Here is a 15,839-nt window from a genome sequence, read left to right as displayed (position 1 = left end):
ACCAATTAATCCATTTAGTGAAAGATCATGAAGAAGATGAGGGAGAAGCCAATCACGCTCTTCCTCCATCCAAGTACAAAGATGATTACAATGAGCTGTCCACTTGAATAATGATATTGTAAATCATATACTGCGACGGAAATGTTCTTAAAAAATTGGTAATTGAGGTCCTCGAAAACTCTTTTCACATGTTTTTAAGGAGCACTCACATCGACCTCTTTTCTACTAATCCTATATATTCTTTTCCCTCTCTTATGCAAGTTTGCAGCAAGAAATTTCTCAGTCTGTAAATTGTAATGGAGTGAGCTGATGATGATAAACTATCCTTGACATTGCCTTTCTTGCTTGATGAAAAACAGCATGGTGTGGTACTATGCAAGCTAGAGGACGATGACGCTAATTTGATAATGACGATGACGCTAATTTGATAATGATTGGTTTAAATTAGATTGGATGATCAATCTAAGATTGGGTTGTACTTGGGTTTGTAAGATTTTACAATTTTAGATATTAGGAACTTTAATACTTTTTACTTATGTAAAATATTCAATTTTTTTTTTTTTCATTAAAGTTTCTTAATTCTTTGAAAAATGAAAATATTTATTTTCAGAATAGGATAAATAAAACAAAATCAGTTAAAATAATAAATCAATTATAACTATTTTGTAACCAAATATTGCAAATCAATATAAATATAAAATAAAATAAAATAAAATAAAAACAAAAATAATTTACTAATTATTTTTTAAATATATATATATATATATATATATTTTTAATCATTAGATTTGGATCTGTTTCATGAGTTTCTGTCTCTTCCAAACTAGACTAATTATCAATTTTGAATTTTTTGAAACTGGTTCAATCTAATTATTATGAAATAACCAATTCAAACAAGTCTGATTGGATGGTATTGGTCGTTTCTATCATTTAATCCATTTTTTTGTCCACCCCTAAAAAAAGGGTCGGAAAGTAAAGTACAAAATGTGATTAATTAAGTTATTTCTTTGATTAAAATGCAGATCCTACTAGTATGTTTTGTTTTATGCAGCACTAGGTATGCATCAATAGTAGTTTTTGGCTACTTAATGTTCGTATTTGAGGTTGAATCACAGATAACTTTGAGCCTTCCAACTGAAAAAATTTACCTCAAAAGTTGTAGTATACGCCACCCTACTAACTCCCATTGTCAAATATGCCATGGCGTTGACATCAATAATGGATGTTGCCAGAACCTATTTTCTAAGTCACGTGAATAAAAAGATTGTGTGGCATGCTTAATCAGTTTCAACTTGTTAATCAGTATTCAGTCGGACAGAAAAAAATTTCCAAGAGGGTACCATTGCAAAATAGCGATAGATTGTTTTCTAATTTTTATTTTGAAATGTAACCTCTTTTTTTATGTCAATCTGAATAATTACAGTTAACCAAAAGAAAAAAAAATCATTTTTCCAAAAAGAATTAGGAAAAAATATAATTTCAAAGCTTTTTACAAAATATGATTGCGAAAATATATAACAAATTAATTAGAATTTTATAAAAAATAAAAATAAAATTAAACATACTTGTTTTAAAAAAATAAAGAAAAAAAGTTTTTGTTAAGAATAATAATCAAAGTAAATTGAAAATTAAAAAAAAAAAGTAAATTAAATATTATATTTAAAATTTTTAGATAAATTAGTATTATATTATGAATAATAGATTTTTTACATGCATATGCATGTGATGTGCTTCTTGCTAAGTAGCTATTTTTCTGGGCTGGTGCTTTTGAATGGAATTGGATTTCATCATGAGGGAAACTGCTAACCAGCTAGGAATGGAATCCCTATGGCTGTTAGTTTGCATGTCTTCAGTTATTGTGACCATCCAGTTTCCCCACCCTCTAATGCTTCTATGAGAAACAAACGCCAATTCTGTCGTCTAAATAAATTACACAGATTTGTGTTTCTCTTGAATTTTCTACTTTAAGTTTTTGAAATTATCAAATTTCGTATTAAATCTAAGCTGTGGCCTTTAGAATGATAAATTTGCTATCAGACTGTCCCATTTTAAGGCGGACTAGTGTTTTTGAAACATAAACCACTTTAAATCCACACGCATGTTTTAGACAAAATCAAGTCCTTTCTGAACTTCTTTTAGTTATGCATCAATGGCAGTTTCCGGGTACCTGGATGTTCTTGGAAAAATTCCGTATACACCACTCTGGTAACTCCCATTGCCAAATATGCCTTGATGGTATCACCAATAGATGCCAATATCTACAATATTGTGAATATTTTTATGAACATTTTTATATTATTTCATGTTTAACATTGATAAAAAAGATAAAATTATCCATCAATATATCTGATACTGTAAGAGGATTAAAATTTTTTCTGTCAGCCATATTGATGGAAATGTTGAATTTATTGATCGATAATTATCATTATCGATGATAATCTGAAGAAGAAAAAATGAATTTTGGTAGAAATATTTAAAAATTATTGAATTTATTGATGATTACAGTTAGTATATCAATGGTGCAAATATCTTCTGTTTTCTTTTATCTACTTATTTATTTTTTAGTATTTTACTATTTCAAATATTTATAAACTAAAATCTATGGCTTAAGTTACATATTTGCTCTTTTTCATATTTTTTTACAAAACTTCCTTCAATATTTCCGTAAAATTTTCAAGAATACTGATATTTTCATCCTCAACACCAATTGTGGATGCTGCTAAGTGTGGATGCTCGCTAAGAAAACATTTCAAGCGACTTCAACAAAAGACAGTACCGTGGCTTAATAAGTACACCACCCTTGTTGATAAGCGGTGTGATAATAGCCCAGGCTTTACACTTTTTGGCATATCTCGAGTGAGGCATTTTTGAGCTCCATGGCTTCAATTATACTGCCATGTTTATGCTACCTAAAGATTTGTACTATTTCTCATAGAATTGGATGAGAAATGCAAGATATTGGGGAGTCATTTTGGTTGGAGTAGTTGTTTTTGTATCTGGTACTTACACATCCCTGCTGGTAGATATAATAGGGCAAGTGTAAGGGAATCTCATTTCAGCATAAATTTCTTTGTTAGTTTACTATCTTCTACAATTCCATAGTATAATCTGTAAAATGTAAAAAGCAAAATAGATATTAAGAATTTACATGATATTTTTTCTGTCTAGGCTTCTATCAATTCCCGGATAGAGGTCCTGTCTATCATCTTCTCTATAGAAGAGATATCAGTAAATTCAGACAGGATTGCTCTGAATTCATCTCCTGTGAGGGTCTCCTTTTCTAAAAGCACCTCCACTAATTTATCTATGGCTTCCCTGTTATTCCTTACATGTTTCTTTGCAATCTCATATGCACTGTCAATTATACGTCGTACCGAGGAATCAATATCCTCTGCAAGTTTCTCTGACATGGAATTTCTTGCTAGCATTCTCAGCACTACATCGCCGCTTTGAACCGCCGGATCTGTCAATGCCCACGGTCCAATTTCAGACATCCCAAACATTGTCACCATCTGTTAAGAACCCCCCCAAAAAAAAAAAAAATTCTTTTAGATATTTATGCAAATATATCAAACTTGAAGAACATATATAGTTTATAAGACTTATATAAGTACCTGTCTTGCTATCTGCGTGACCTGTTGCAAGTCCCCTGATGCTCCAGTTGTAGTCTCTGGTTCACCAAAAATGACTTCCTCTGTAGCCCTACCCCCTAGGCCTCCAACTATTCTAGCAAATAGTTGTTGCTTAGAGATGAGAGTTGGATCTTCACCTGGTATGAACCATGTTAGACCGCGAGCTTGGCCTCTGGGAATAAGGGTGACTTTCTGTACCGGATCATGGCCTGGAGTCATTGTGCTGCACTTATCAAACTAACAAGTTTAGTCCCAGAAAAGCCTTCAAATGAATAAAAGATATGGAGAAGCGACATTTAGAAGAAAAAAAACCCATGGACTTACGCGCAGACGGCATGGCCTATTTCATGGTAAGCCACGAGAATTTTGCTCTTCCCATCTGTCATTTTGGTTCCTTCCATTCCTGCCACAATTCGATCAATGGAGTCGTCGATTTCTTTTATTGTTATCTTGTCTTTGCCTCTTCTTCCAGCAAGAATGGCAGCTTCATTCATAAGGTTGGCAAGGTCTGCACCGCTGAATCCTGATGTTCGCATTGCTATTACACTCAGAGAAACATCCTTGTCCAGCTTCTTGTTCTTGCTATGCACCTTCAGTATCTCTTCTCTTCCTCTTATATCTGGCAATCCAACACTAACCTGCCAACATAAAATAAAACCAAAGATTTTTATAAAAACTATTCAAATAATGAACCAAAACAAACAACTTTTTTGCAATGTGTTTCGGTTTTTTTTTTTTTTTTTTTTTTTTAACTTACTTGTCTGTCAAATCTCCCAGGCCTGAGCAGAGCAGAATCAAGAATTTCAGGGCGATTAGTAGCCGCAATCACAATCACTCCACTATTCTCAGTAAATCCATCCATTTCAGTCAGCAACTGGTTCAGTGTTTGCTCTCTCTCATCATTTCCTCCACCAATCCCTGTTCCTCTCTGTCTCCCAACAGCATCTATTTCATCAATGAAAACTAAGCATGGCGAATTGGCTTTTGCCTTGTTGAATAAATCCCTCACTCTGGAAGCCCCAACTCCAACAAACATCTCTATGAACTCTGATCCTGACAGAGAGAAGAAAGGAACCCCTGCTTCTCCAGCAATGGCTTTGGCCAGCAGAGTTTTACCAGTCCCAGGTGGCCCAACTAGTAGAACCCCCTTTGGAATTCTTGCACCAACTGCAGAAAACTTTTCTGGGGTTTTCAAAAACTCCACAATCTCTTGGAAATCTTGCTTTGCTTCATCAACTCCTGCCACATCGTCAAATGTCACCCCTGTATTGGGTTCCATCTGAAATTTTGCTTTGCTCCTGGTTCAAAAATAAAATAAAATAAAATAAAAATTAGTAATTTGCAGGAACTGGGTTGTAAAAGTTCATTATAAAACTTCATTTTTATATATACATACCTTCCAAGTCCAAAAGGTAAGTTTGGACCTCCTGGTGTATTTGTGGATGAAGATCTTAACAGTAATGAGCCAAGCAATATCAATGGGAAAGCAAAGTTTCCTAAAAAGTCCAATATCGCAGGCCACCAGTTCATTTCCATTGGATGAACTGCGAAATCCACGTTCTGTTCTTCGAGTTTCTTCAACAATCCTTGTGGCAATCCAGGTAGCTGAATCTTGACCCTCTGAAACTTGTCCAATGTTGGATTGAAGATCTCTGCGATAGCAACCGTTCCATTCTCAAACAGGTCTACCTTCTTCACAGCACCTTCATCTATGTACTTCAAGAATCTTGAGTAAGTCATTCTATTTGAAGTTGATTCAACTGGGCTCTCTGGCTCGGCTCTCGCGGGCCGAGAAACAGAGAGCCCTCCTCCTATTAAGCCCAAGGCTGAAGAAGAATTTAGCAAGTCTCTCCTGCCGACTTTAAAATATGAGGGATTTGATCTGGGACATGGTTTGTCTCTACTACTGTTCTTTGGTAGGAAAATATCCTTTGTTGTTGGGTCTTTGGATTTGCAAATTGGAGGGAGGGAAATAGATAGAGATAAGGCAGGGGACATCTTGTTTTGTAAAATAGGTCACCTGGCTTTGAAAGATGGATAGGCTTCGATGCTATGAATTGTTCTTCGAGTGTCTGGCTAAGCTGTTAGTGGGTGTTGAAAAATGATTTGGACGGAATGAAAGTGTTTGTTTAAATATGGAAGACAATGGAGGTTTCCAGCGCTTCCATTTGGCATGTTTTGAGATGATATTTGTGTTGGCAATTTCCATTTGATTCATGAAGGATCTAGAGCTGTGTTTCTGTTCGTGGGTTATATGCATGAACCAAAGGGCGTTATGGAAAAATCAAATTTCTTGCTGATAATGATTTAGGCACAGCACAGTAGGAAGAAAGCCAATAGGAGATGTCTTGTCTCTCTTATATATTAATATTATCAACCAGACACTTGGAACAAATAAAGTCGTACATTGGAGAAGTGAACATATCCAAAAAATGATGCCACATTATAGTTTTCTACTGTTCTTTTAAACATGCCACGTGTCCTACCAAAATTGTGCCACGTTATGTTTCCCAATTACCTTATTATATAAAAAAAAAAAACAACAAATTTAGAAATATCTGTAAATAATTATTTTCTCCCAAAACTACGAATTCGTTTTATTTATTTATTTTGGATAAACTTGAAGTCTCTTCCTTTTGTCTTTGTAATAATTATTGATTCACTTCAGCATCCATGAAGAATTGTTCAAAAAAAAAAAAAAAAATCCATGAAGAAGAGTAAAGCAATTATCTTTTCTTTTTTCTTTTTTCTTTTTTTTTCCCCTGTACGTTGCAGTTTAAAAATAATGTTATTGAAATGGTTAGAAATTAGTAACTGTAAATAACTACCTAAACCACTTCAAATTCAAATTAGTGTGAAAACCGAATGGATCCAATAAATAACACACGTACTACTTACTCTGTTCTCCCTTTGTATGTTTTTTATTGTCCAGAAATCATGGAGAAACCTGAAGGTATTGGAATCAAAGTTTACAACAACACAGCCCCAGAACCACATGAAGAGACCACCGTACCGATACCACACCCAAATCCTGATCAGTCCTCTTCATCGGCTCCGGAACCCGAACCCGGACCCGGCCGCAAACGGCGCGTCATGGCAAAGGGTGTCCAGAAAACCCTCTCGAAAACCTCCATGCTCGTAAACTTCCTCCCAACTGGCACACTCCTAACATTCGAGATGGTCCTCCCTTCAATATACCGCAATGGCCGAGACTGCTCTGCCGTCACCACCATGATGATCCACCTCCTTCTTGGCCTTTGCGCTCTCTCTTGCTTCTTCTTCCACTTCACCGACAGTTTCCGTGGTCCTGACGGCAAGGTCTACTATGGTTTCGTCACTCCAAAAGGATTAGCATTGTTCAAGCCGGGTCTCAAAGTGGATGTTCCCAAAGAAGACAAGTATAAGATGGGGTTGACGGACTTTGTCCATGCGATAATGTCGGTGATGGTGTTCGTGGCGATTGCGTTTTCGGATCACCGGGTGACGGATTGTCTGTTTCCGGGTCACGAGAAGGAAATGGATGAGGTTATGAAGAGCTTTCCTTTGATGGTGGGGATTATATGCAGTTCTCTGTTTCTTGTATTTCCCAACACTAGGTATGGGGTTGGATGCATGGTTGCTTGATTGGAGAATTATTGTTGTTTCCATTAACAATTTGTTGTTTGTATTTGTTGCCATGGATTAGTTCTTGGATAGTTCTATTTTCGTTCGTTAAATACTCAAACATTACTCTGGCATTCTTGTGTTCAATCAAAAACTTAAATTCAATGTGCTTGTTTTACTATTAAAATAATAATAGTTTTTACATGGAAGTCTGATGAATGTAATTGTTAGAGGGATAGTAGACTTTTACCAAATTTATTAAGTAGTAAATGCTTTGAATATCTTGGACTTTCCTTTGGTTCCTGAGTAGAAAAGATTCACAATAAAAATCCGGTTTTGGTTGTACCCTCCTCATTATTAACAGAAGAGAGGAAGCATTACTTTTACTGCAAGTTCTCTAATCCACCATGTTCCATTGGTATAAATTGCAATTAGTCGCATACAGTCATAGAGTAATTAAAATGGACTGTAGATTTATAAATTAGAAGAATGCTATGAACATTTTTACGCCATTATACAACTGATATAAATGTTTATATATGGAATTAACAGACAGGGTGCCCCTGCCTCCCATTAATGCTGTTTCTCACAATGTGTCAGACAAAACTAAGGTGGTACATTTTCCTGAAAACATATTCAGCCAGAAATTTCTCTATGTCTGTACGTATGCATTTAACAATCCTGCCCAAAAAGCCCCAAAAGCATGTCAGTTCCGCTGATCTTTATTCTTCTGCCTGGCTTACCTAGTTTCCTTATGCTGCACTATTTTTAAATTTTCTACTTTTCATTACTCTGTGTATAGTCAATTTTATACTTATGTTCCAAATGAGCAGATACCCACCTTCTTAACGATTTTTGCAACATCTTGCCGTATTTTTGTCTCTCAAATTTTTCCAGAGGCAAAGAATCTGTCTAGGGCTTTGGTAATGGGCAACAACATAATCATCATGACAACCTTCGTGGTAAACCCTCCTTTCCATCTTATAACTAATATTTGAACCTGCAATCTCCAGTTCCGCTATCCAGATTCCCATTGCGACATCCTCCAGCTTGAACATCTGCAAACAAGAAGATGATCAACTTGTTTGAAGATAAAAGTGATCAAGCATAGGATAGGGACCCAAATTAAAACATGAAATAATTGCAAACCTTTAGATGACCTTCTTTGTGCCTCTTGTAAACGGCTTTTGCTACGTCATTTGATACAACATAACCAGGACCATGTGCCCAGGGCGGGTATGTTTCTTCAGGCCATTCCTATGAAAATACACATGCACATAAAATTAAAAAAAGGAAAAAAGGTTGAATTCTTCAGTTTTCAAATTTTTTGTTGTTTTTATTAAGAGTTATATCCTTCAACATTCAAATCCAGCCAAGGAAAACCAAAGAAGATGCAGTAGAGGCAGAGCTATACCTCACTGCTGATGTACCATTTATTAAAAGGATTTCGATCAGGCCTGGCTTGATAGTTGATCAGACCATATAGCAATCCCTGTGTCACCGTGGTCCTATTTAAAGTAGCCAGTACTTCATCCACTCGAACAAATGCATCATCATCCGTCTTCATGACATACCTAGCTGAAACAACTTGTGTCTGTCCAGAATACCATATAAGCCAAGAATAATATATACATTTTCCAATAGAAAAAGAAACGAGTGAAAACCTACCCCAAATATACAGATTGCTAGAGTCTTCAAGGTTATAAGAGTATAGTAGTCAACAAAAGGCATCAGTTGGATGTCTCCATATGTCTGAACCTCATGCCAGAGTTCCTCATTTACCATCTGCTTTTTGTGCTGAAGTTATTGCCAAACAATTAGTAAATATATGTACATGTTTTTTTTTTTTCAAAAATACTGATCCATTTCAGCCAAATGCATAAGCTAGTATAATGATTAAAGAACAATCATTAGCAATCCATACAAAACACACCAACCTTAGCAGGTTTTAACGAGAGAACTCAGAGATATAATAGTTCCATAAACATTATGCATACTATGGCAGCTTGTACAGCATAACAGATGAGTGAAACAAATGGTACTCACCAGACCTACAAAGAAACGCACTGCAACTGCTCCAGTCTTAACCACATTATACTGCATCCATGTTCTTCTAACAGCCATCCTGCGCTTGAAATTAGTTGCAGTGGAGAAAATGCCAATGAAGAGATCCAATGGCTTGCGAGATGGGAGTGGAGCTGATTTCAGTGCTTCTAAATCAACAACTTGCTCTGAATTCTCCGACGTTGGTAAGCCACTGGCCACGAAAGAAATTAGGCTTATGTCTTCAGAAATCCTCACCTCATTAACAAGCCATGGTTCTAAACTCTGGAAAAACCACAAGTCATCAAGGCACAAAGCGAGCAAGAGACAGAGACTGAAACAGAGAAACAGAGAGATTCGATTATTACTTCACGTTGAGCAAAAGATGTTATATGCCTTCCATCGACTGTCATTTGAAATCCTTCTTCTCCTACCCTGAGTGTCATGACTGAGAGAGTCCCTTGCTTGAATGGAAAATATTGTCCGGAACTAGAGCTATCCCTTTTCATTGATGAACTTTTGGAAACATTCAAAGTTTGATTAGCCACAAACTTCTGGCTCTCATAGTTTCCCACTAGCTTATTGCACTGTATTAGTTCATCCACTGTTTAATCATGCAAATGGGAGACCATAAATCAAGCACAAAACATGGTTCCCAAAGAGGTATCCAAATTCTAAATGTCAAAACCAAATAAACAGAGAAACCAAAGATGATCTTAAAAGTACCTTTCATATTGCTTTTAGGAGCTGGAGAGGGGCATCTCTCCTCTTCACCCCAACCATGAGCTGCAGTCCATGTGTTCTGGACAATAACAGGGTCATCAGTTGTTTTGTCGCCGTATAATCGGACATTGTAATGCAAAATAATGGGTGGATCTCTTCCCCCAGGAAGTGTTTCACCCATTAAGTCGATTTGAAAACCATCAAGAAGACCATTTGGAATGCCAAGTATGGTAATGGCTGAACCCTGAATTAGGCCACAAGGAATTTGCAATCTATGGCCACCATGACTAGTATAATGACCAAAGTCCGTGGCATTAATCTTACTGATAAAATAAGGACACTGTTTCTTCTTCTTCACTTTAAGAATTGAATCATTGTTTGCATCACCACCATGCTTTTCCTCCCCAAAGGATTTCATAAGCTTTCGCCATGCATCTCGAGCTTCACTAATAGCCTCAATTTCGTAAGGCAAACTTTTTGAATAGTTATCCAGCTTTTTCATATGATTCCATGTCAGTAAAGAAGTCTGGACTCCATAAGAGAAGTTCCTTCCGAGAAAGAGGCTAGAATCTAATAATGTTTCGGTAGGCATAACTTGGTTGGCTGGTTTTGGATTTGGAAGAGGAGGTGTTGCCCCATCTTGAATCAACTCAAGCAGAGTGGTTGTATTCTTTTCTTCGCTTTGAAGAGGACCATATGTATCGAAGGCGATAGGAGTTGGTAATGGACTCTTTCCGGTGGTAGTGTTTCTCATTACACCATATCTCAGCACCAGCAGCATAAATAAGGAACCAGCTAAAACACCACCGGTCCATTTCTTCATTTTATTCATAACTCTTAATTTTACATCAAAAGGGATTTGAGGTCTAAGTACGAGGTGGTAATTATATATAACCCACAAACTTATATATATATATATATATATATATATACTTCTTTGACTCTTCAATATCGTATATTAATGTCCTACCCGAAAAAAAAAAAAAAAAAAGGTTGCTTAGAAACAATTCCAGAACATACCGGACCAAAATGTGGCATGGATTTGGCAGGGTGTCTTGAATTTTCTAAGTCTGCTGTTTGATCAACTCAAATGGTATGCTCTTGAAATTTAGCTTTTGATTAAGCATTGACAAATGGAATTCACTTTTCACCTCTTAAAAAAAGAAAAAAAGAAAAATAGAATTCACTTCTAGGAAACTACATTTAGTGGTAGGGTTTAGACCAAACAATAATAAACTTACAGAAAAGATTCAAAAAGAAAAATAACAAAAGGAAATTACACGATAATAAACTAGATGAAAAGTAGAAGATTGAGAGAAAGATGCACCTGAACTTTATTATTATTATTATTATTATTATTATTTTCTCTAATTTTTTGAAGAAAATGTGCCGAAAAAGATGAAGAAGAAGATGAAGTTGACAACCATAAAGGACATCTGCCTAAAAAGATGAAGAAGAAGATGAAGTTGACAACTATAAAGGAGGAATTGTGAGGGATAAGAGAAAAATGGGTTCGTGGAAACCAAGAGTCTGAGTTTGTTTGGGTGGTTCTTTCTTTGTTGGTTTGGTGCTTTCAACATTAGAAACTTTAAGAATACGCCAATCGGCGGTTGGATTTAGGCTCTCTATTGCCATTTGTTTTTTGTTTGATTGGGGGCTCTCTATTGCTCTAAGCAGAATAAACAGTTTGCCATTTGTTTTTTGTTTGATCGGGGGCTCTCTGTTGCTCCAATTTAAAATTTGATAAATTTAAAATAATTTATAAATTTTAAAAAATGTAATTGAATGTTATAGAATTTTATAAAACCTATAAAAATAAAAATTAAATTTTATATTAATTTTTTTTATATTATTTTTAAAATTTTTTCAAATTTATTAAAATTTTTTAAAATTAATAATTTTTTAAATATTTATAAATTTTAAAAAATTTTACATTTTGTTTGAATACATTTAAATTTTAATCTAATAAAATTTAAATTGAATATTATTAAATTTATTTAATTTTTTTAAAATTTAAATCTAATATTTATAGATTTATAAAATTTTTTAAAATACTTTAAATTTTAAATTAAATATATTTTTACTTGTTTTATTTAATATAATAATATTTACTACCAGCCAACAAACAAAGAATTCCAATTGCATAGGTATGATGAAGAGTTTCCTGTTTCCACATGGGTTCATAATGATGAATGACAGTGGGTCCAGTCCAACCAATAAGCAATAACCAAGGACAATAGATCAGGCTTTAGTCCATTGTCCAATCTGGGCTTTCTTTCTTTCTTTCATACACTGACTAATAAAAAGATTCAAGTTGCACAGTCGCTTTCAAACAAACCCTCCTATTCCTATATTCCTATACATACATGTTAAGTCAACCTCCTCGTTAATCTAATCCTATTGTTTTTTTCTTCTCTTTTCTTCCTTATCATTTCCTTTTCAGATGTCTTTACAACCCAAAGAAAAAATTAAATCCTATTAACTCTTTTATTTTTTTTCTTTCCTCCCATCAATACACTGTGTATTAACTTGGTTGACGCGCCTACATTACAGAGCATCATATATATATATATATATATATTCCCTGCGATGAAACTATTGACCTTGTCAACCTTGTCGTTTTTGGTACTATTGATAGTCAATATATATGGAAAACTATGATTCAAAAGGAAAATTCAATAGGGAATTAAACCAACAATTTCCAATGCATATATTTCTCTTCATCATTGTGTTTTAACTATTGATTTCTTTCATTCTAACTATATTATGTACATATGTATATTTGTGTGTAATATATAGCTAATAAGAATAGATATGCCTTTTGTATAACTTCTTACAGAGCCAAAATGCTTTAAATATATATAAAAGAATGGAACCTCATCATGTTCCTTACTCCACCTTTTTCTTCTGTTCAATGTTGGGTACTTTCTCTATTATAAATGCCAGTACTACTAAAACCGATGATATCTCTTGCCTTCCTTTGAAACCCTGCAGAGAGCATAGCTTCTTTGAAAATTTTAAACAGGGGTTTGCCCTTGGTTATGAGGTTTGTGCAATCATTTTTACATCTTGTTTTTTTACCTATTACTCTTTTCTATGGTACTTGTATTTCAAAAAGAGGAAAAGAAAAACAGGGGTGAAGGTGTATCCTTTGACAAAGAATAACCAAAGGAAGGAAGCTTATAATCGAGCTATAAGGTTGTGCCACGAGGTATTCTATCTCAAACCTTCAATATCTTCTAAAACTTGAGTGAAATAGTTATAATATTTATCATATTTCATTCTTCTTCTATTGATAAACCTGAAATATAAACTTGAATAACATTGTTTTTTAAAAATATTATTTTTCTTGGAAATCAATAAAAATAATAATAATAATAATAATAATAATAGCAATACATATTGTTTTCACCATCCTGAATTGGAAAACTATATGATTAGACAAAACAGCGATTGGATAGAGCTCATAATACATTATCCTACTTGATTAGGCAATACATGTTGATATAGATTTAATCAATTTGTTGAGATTTGTTTGGCAGATTTCAGAGATACGGAGGTGGGTTGATAGAATGAGTTTTGAAGAAATCAGCAAAGCAACTAACAAGTTCAACCAGCACAACATCATTGGCTTGGGAAGGATGGGGACTATGTACAAGGCACTGCTTAAAAATGGTTGTGCCTTTGCTGTTACGAGGCTCAATGACTCACAAACCTAGATAGGGAGTTCATTTATGAGCTAAAAAGTCAAGGTAGACTGAGACACAAAAATTTAGTCCCCCTTCTAGGTTTTTGCATACAAGGGACAGAGAGAATCTTGGTATACAAATACATGTCAAATGGAAACCTCTATGATTGGCTTCATCATCCCGCACAAGGTCATGAGGTCATGATAATGGAATGGCCTTTGAGGGTCAAGATTGCAGTTGGGATAGCAAGAGGGCTGGCATGGCTACACCATAATTGCAATTTGAAAACAGTTCATCTCAACCTAAACTCAAACTGTATTTTGTTAGACCAGAACTTCGAGCCTAAGATATCGAACCTTATGGATCCAAATCATCCCAATTCAAGCAGGATTAAGAGGGCAATTAGTGGCGATGAGATTCAGGAGATGGATGGTTTAGAGAAGGAGGATGTTTATAGGTTTGGGATTGTTTTGCTTGAGCTGATTACACTGAAGGAGCCTAGTCCAATGACATTGGTAGAATGGGTTGGTCAACTACTGAGTAGTGCTTCAGCTGGATTTTACCATGGGATTGACGGAAGTTTGGTTGGTAAAGGTTTTAATTGTGAAATTATTAGGTTTCTTAGAGTTGTTGCTGAGTGTGTGCAACCCTTTCCTGATGAGAGGCCAACCATGCTTCAAGTCCAACAAAAACTAATAGTTGTGGGAGATAGATATGGGCTCACATAAAACAAATCTTGATCAAGGTTGTAATGGTATTTGGCATGCATATAAATATGATTAATATGTAAATTTGTGTTTCTTGGGATCTAGTGACCAGTTGAATCTAATGTTTTAATGCACTCTGTATGTCACTGTGGCTAATATATGCATTGAAATTTTGTGGCAATGAACATGACACATTCATATTTATGCCTATCCGAAAATCAAATAAACCTACCCCTTTAGAAATATACTTTCTATACTTTCTTTGCTCACAGATAATATTTTGATTTGTCGCCAACATTATAAGGTAATTCTTGTTTAAAAAATTAATAAAAAAATAAAAAAGAAAAGTGTGGGGGGGGGGGGGGGGGGGGGGAAGAGGAAATACCCCCAAACGCACGCGTGTTAGACTTTTGGTTTAGTTTACTACAAGTCTTGCTACTATAGAAACCACTCATTCAAGCCCTACATTTCCAACGCATATTATCCTATTAATAGCAACTTTATTACTTTCTAGGAAGCATAAATGACAGTGACCTCCCATGGTATATTAATTAAGATGGAATGTAACATTGAGGAAAATTTAGAATAGCAGTACTCAAAACATGCCATATATATGCATAAAAAACCTTTTTTTTTCCAAATATTGGAGGTAGGGGATTTGAATTGAGGAAACATTTACCCAGGACTAGCCTCTCTTAGACCCATACCCTTGGAGTAGAAAAACAGAAGTAGATAAGCAGAGGAACAAGGTGACTTTTTCTGCCCATGTGATCTTCAGGCAAACACACTAGGTTATAAGATATAGATATTAGGAAAAACAACATAATGCTAAGAAGTGTAGGCATAATTTATTTTGAAAGATGAAGTTTTTTAAAAAATAAAAAAAAAATTTAAAAAAAAGGCTTATTAAGTAGATAATTGGGACAAGAAAGAGACAGAGAAAAAAAAAAAAAATTTTCTCATTCTGATTATTTTTATTTGATCGGTCTATTATCCCTGCTTTGTAGCCGTATTAGTTCTTGACAAGAACAGAGAGACTAGATTAGGATTTCCGGGTGCGAACGTCAACTGGTGCAGGGGAATACCGTAAGACACGGTTTCCATGAAAGAGAGAGGGGTTTCCTTTTATAAAAATAGGTTAGGTTGGTTAGTTTTGAAAGTTATTGACTGAATCTTAATGTTATCCACATAATTAAAAATATTAGATTATACCAAACATGTCCCATGACCTATTGACCTCCCATTTCCATGCCCTTTTTGTCCCCTCTGGTTTCCCTCATTATGATATATTTGTTGTTATGTCTCTGCATAGTTATGCTTTCAATTTTTTTATTTTTATTTTTTTCCCATTGCTACCAAAGAAAACAAAGCCAAATCTGCCGATCAAGTCCCAAGTCTTGCTGTCCTAACACTCTTCCAAATTCCCTACTACATTTTTTTTT

General features: G+C 34.9%; 4 protein-coding genes across 5 annotated transcripts; 2 read left to right on the top strand and 2 right to left on the bottom strand.

Annotated features, from left to right (window-relative positions):
* Window positions 1-3,040: 3,040 nt before the first annotated feature.
* On the bottom strand, window positions 3,041-5,908 carry LOC107415564 (ATP-dependent zinc metalloprotease FTSH 6, chloroplastic). The gene is made up of 5 exons (XM_016023908.4): window positions 5,029-5,908; window positions 4,390-4,930; window positions 3,957-4,270; window positions 3,615-3,855; window positions 3,041-3,512 (listed from the first exon to the last, which is right to left on the bottom strand). Exons 1-5 carry the CDS (start codon window positions 5,628-5,630, stop codon window positions 3,165-3,167), a joined length of 2,046 nt encoding a protein of 681 aa, XP_015879394.3. The 5' UTR covers window positions 5,631-5,908; the 3' UTR covers window positions 3,041-3,164.
* Window positions 5,909-6,325: 417 nt separating this feature from the next.
* On the top strand, window positions 6,326-7,473 carry LOC107415580 (protein DMP8). Its single transcript, XM_016023930.4, has one exon. It carries the CDS (start codon window positions 6,498-6,500, stop codon window positions 7,254-7,256), a length of 759 nt encoding a protein of 252 aa, XP_015879416.3. The 5' UTR covers window positions 6,326-6,497; the 3' UTR covers window positions 7,257-7,473.
* Window positions 7,474-7,688: 215 nt separating this feature from the next.
* Window positions 7,689-11,713, bottom strand: LOC107405150 (beta-1,3-galactosyltransferase GALT1). Of its 2 annotated transcripts, XM_016012163.4 has the most exons (8): window positions 10,005-11,713; window positions 9,647-9,882; window positions 9,282-9,563; window positions 8,904-9,032; window positions 8,650-8,829; window positions 8,385-8,492; window positions 8,077-8,293; window positions 7,689-7,916 (listed from the first exon to the last, which is right to left on the bottom strand). In XM_016012163.4, the coding sequence occupies exons 1-7, from the start codon at window positions 10,831-10,833 to the stop codon at window positions 8,081-8,083; spliced, it is 1,977 nt and encodes a 658-aa protein (XP_015867649.3). In that variant the 5' UTR covers window positions 10,834-11,713; the 3' UTR covers window positions 7,689-7,916; window positions 8,077-8,080. The 2 variants fall into 2 exon arrangements, with proteins under 2 accessions (XP_015867649.3, XP_015867648.3); XM_016012162.4 differs by having other exon boundaries at window positions 7,689-8,293; window positions 10,005-11,712.
* A 952-nt stretch (window positions 11,714-12,665) lies between these two features.
* On the top strand, window positions 12,666-14,569 carry LOC107409612 (probably inactive leucine-rich repeat receptor-like protein kinase At5g48380). The gene is made up of 2 exons (XM_016017040.4): window positions 12,666-13,212; window positions 13,544-14,569. The coding sequence occupies exon 2, from the start codon at window positions 13,834-13,836 to the stop codon at window positions 14,416-14,418; it is 585 nt and encodes a 194-aa protein (XP_015872526.2). The 5' UTR covers window positions 12,666-13,212; window positions 13,544-13,833; the 3' UTR covers window positions 14,419-14,569.
* The last annotated feature ends 1,270 nt before the right edge of the window (window positions 14,570-15,839 follow it).

The sequence above is a fragment of the Ziziphus jujuba genome, chromosome 4 (assembly GCF_031755915.1).
Source record: "Ziziphus jujuba cultivar Dongzao chromosome 4, ASM3175591v1".
Lineage (NCBI taxonomy): Eukaryota > Viridiplantae > Streptophyta > Magnoliopsida > Rosales > Rhamnaceae > Ziziphus > Ziziphus jujuba.
This window is presented reverse-complemented; position numbering and strand designations above follow the sequence as displayed.

Bases quoted from the DNA above. Each gene is read 5' to 3' on its own strand.
- LOC107415580 (XM_016023930.4), top strand. From the start codon at position 6,498: ATGGATCCAATAAATAACACACGTACTACTTACTCTGTTCTCCCTTTG.
- LOC107415564 (XM_016023908.4), bottom strand. From the start codon at position 5,630: ATGTCCCCTGCCTTATCTCTATCTATTTCCCTCCCTCCAATTTGCAAA. The intron at 4,931-5,028 runs GTATGTATATAT...TTTTTGAACCAG, and splicing joins TTACCTTTTGGACTTGGAAG to GAGCAAAGCAAAATTTCAGA. The intron at 3,856-3,956 runs GTAAGTCCATGG...TGATAAGTGCAG, and splicing joins ATAGGCCATGCCGTCTGCGC to CACAATGACTCCAGGCCATG.
- LOC107405150 (XM_016012163.4), bottom strand. From the start codon at position 10,833: ATGAATAAAATGAAGAAATGGACCGGTGGTGTTTTAGCTGGTTCCTTA. The intron at 9,883-10,004 runs GTACTTTTAAGA...ATGATTAAACAG, and splicing joins TCCTAAAAGCAATATGAAAG to TGGATGAACTAATACAGTGC. The intron at 8,493-8,649 runs GTATAGCTCTGC...GTATTTTCATAG, and splicing joins AATGGTACATCAGCAGTGAG to GAATGGCCTGAAGAAACATA.
- LOC107409612 (XM_016017040.4), top strand. From the start codon at position 13,834: ATGTCAAATGGAAACCTCTATGATTGGCTTCATCATCCCGCACAAGGT.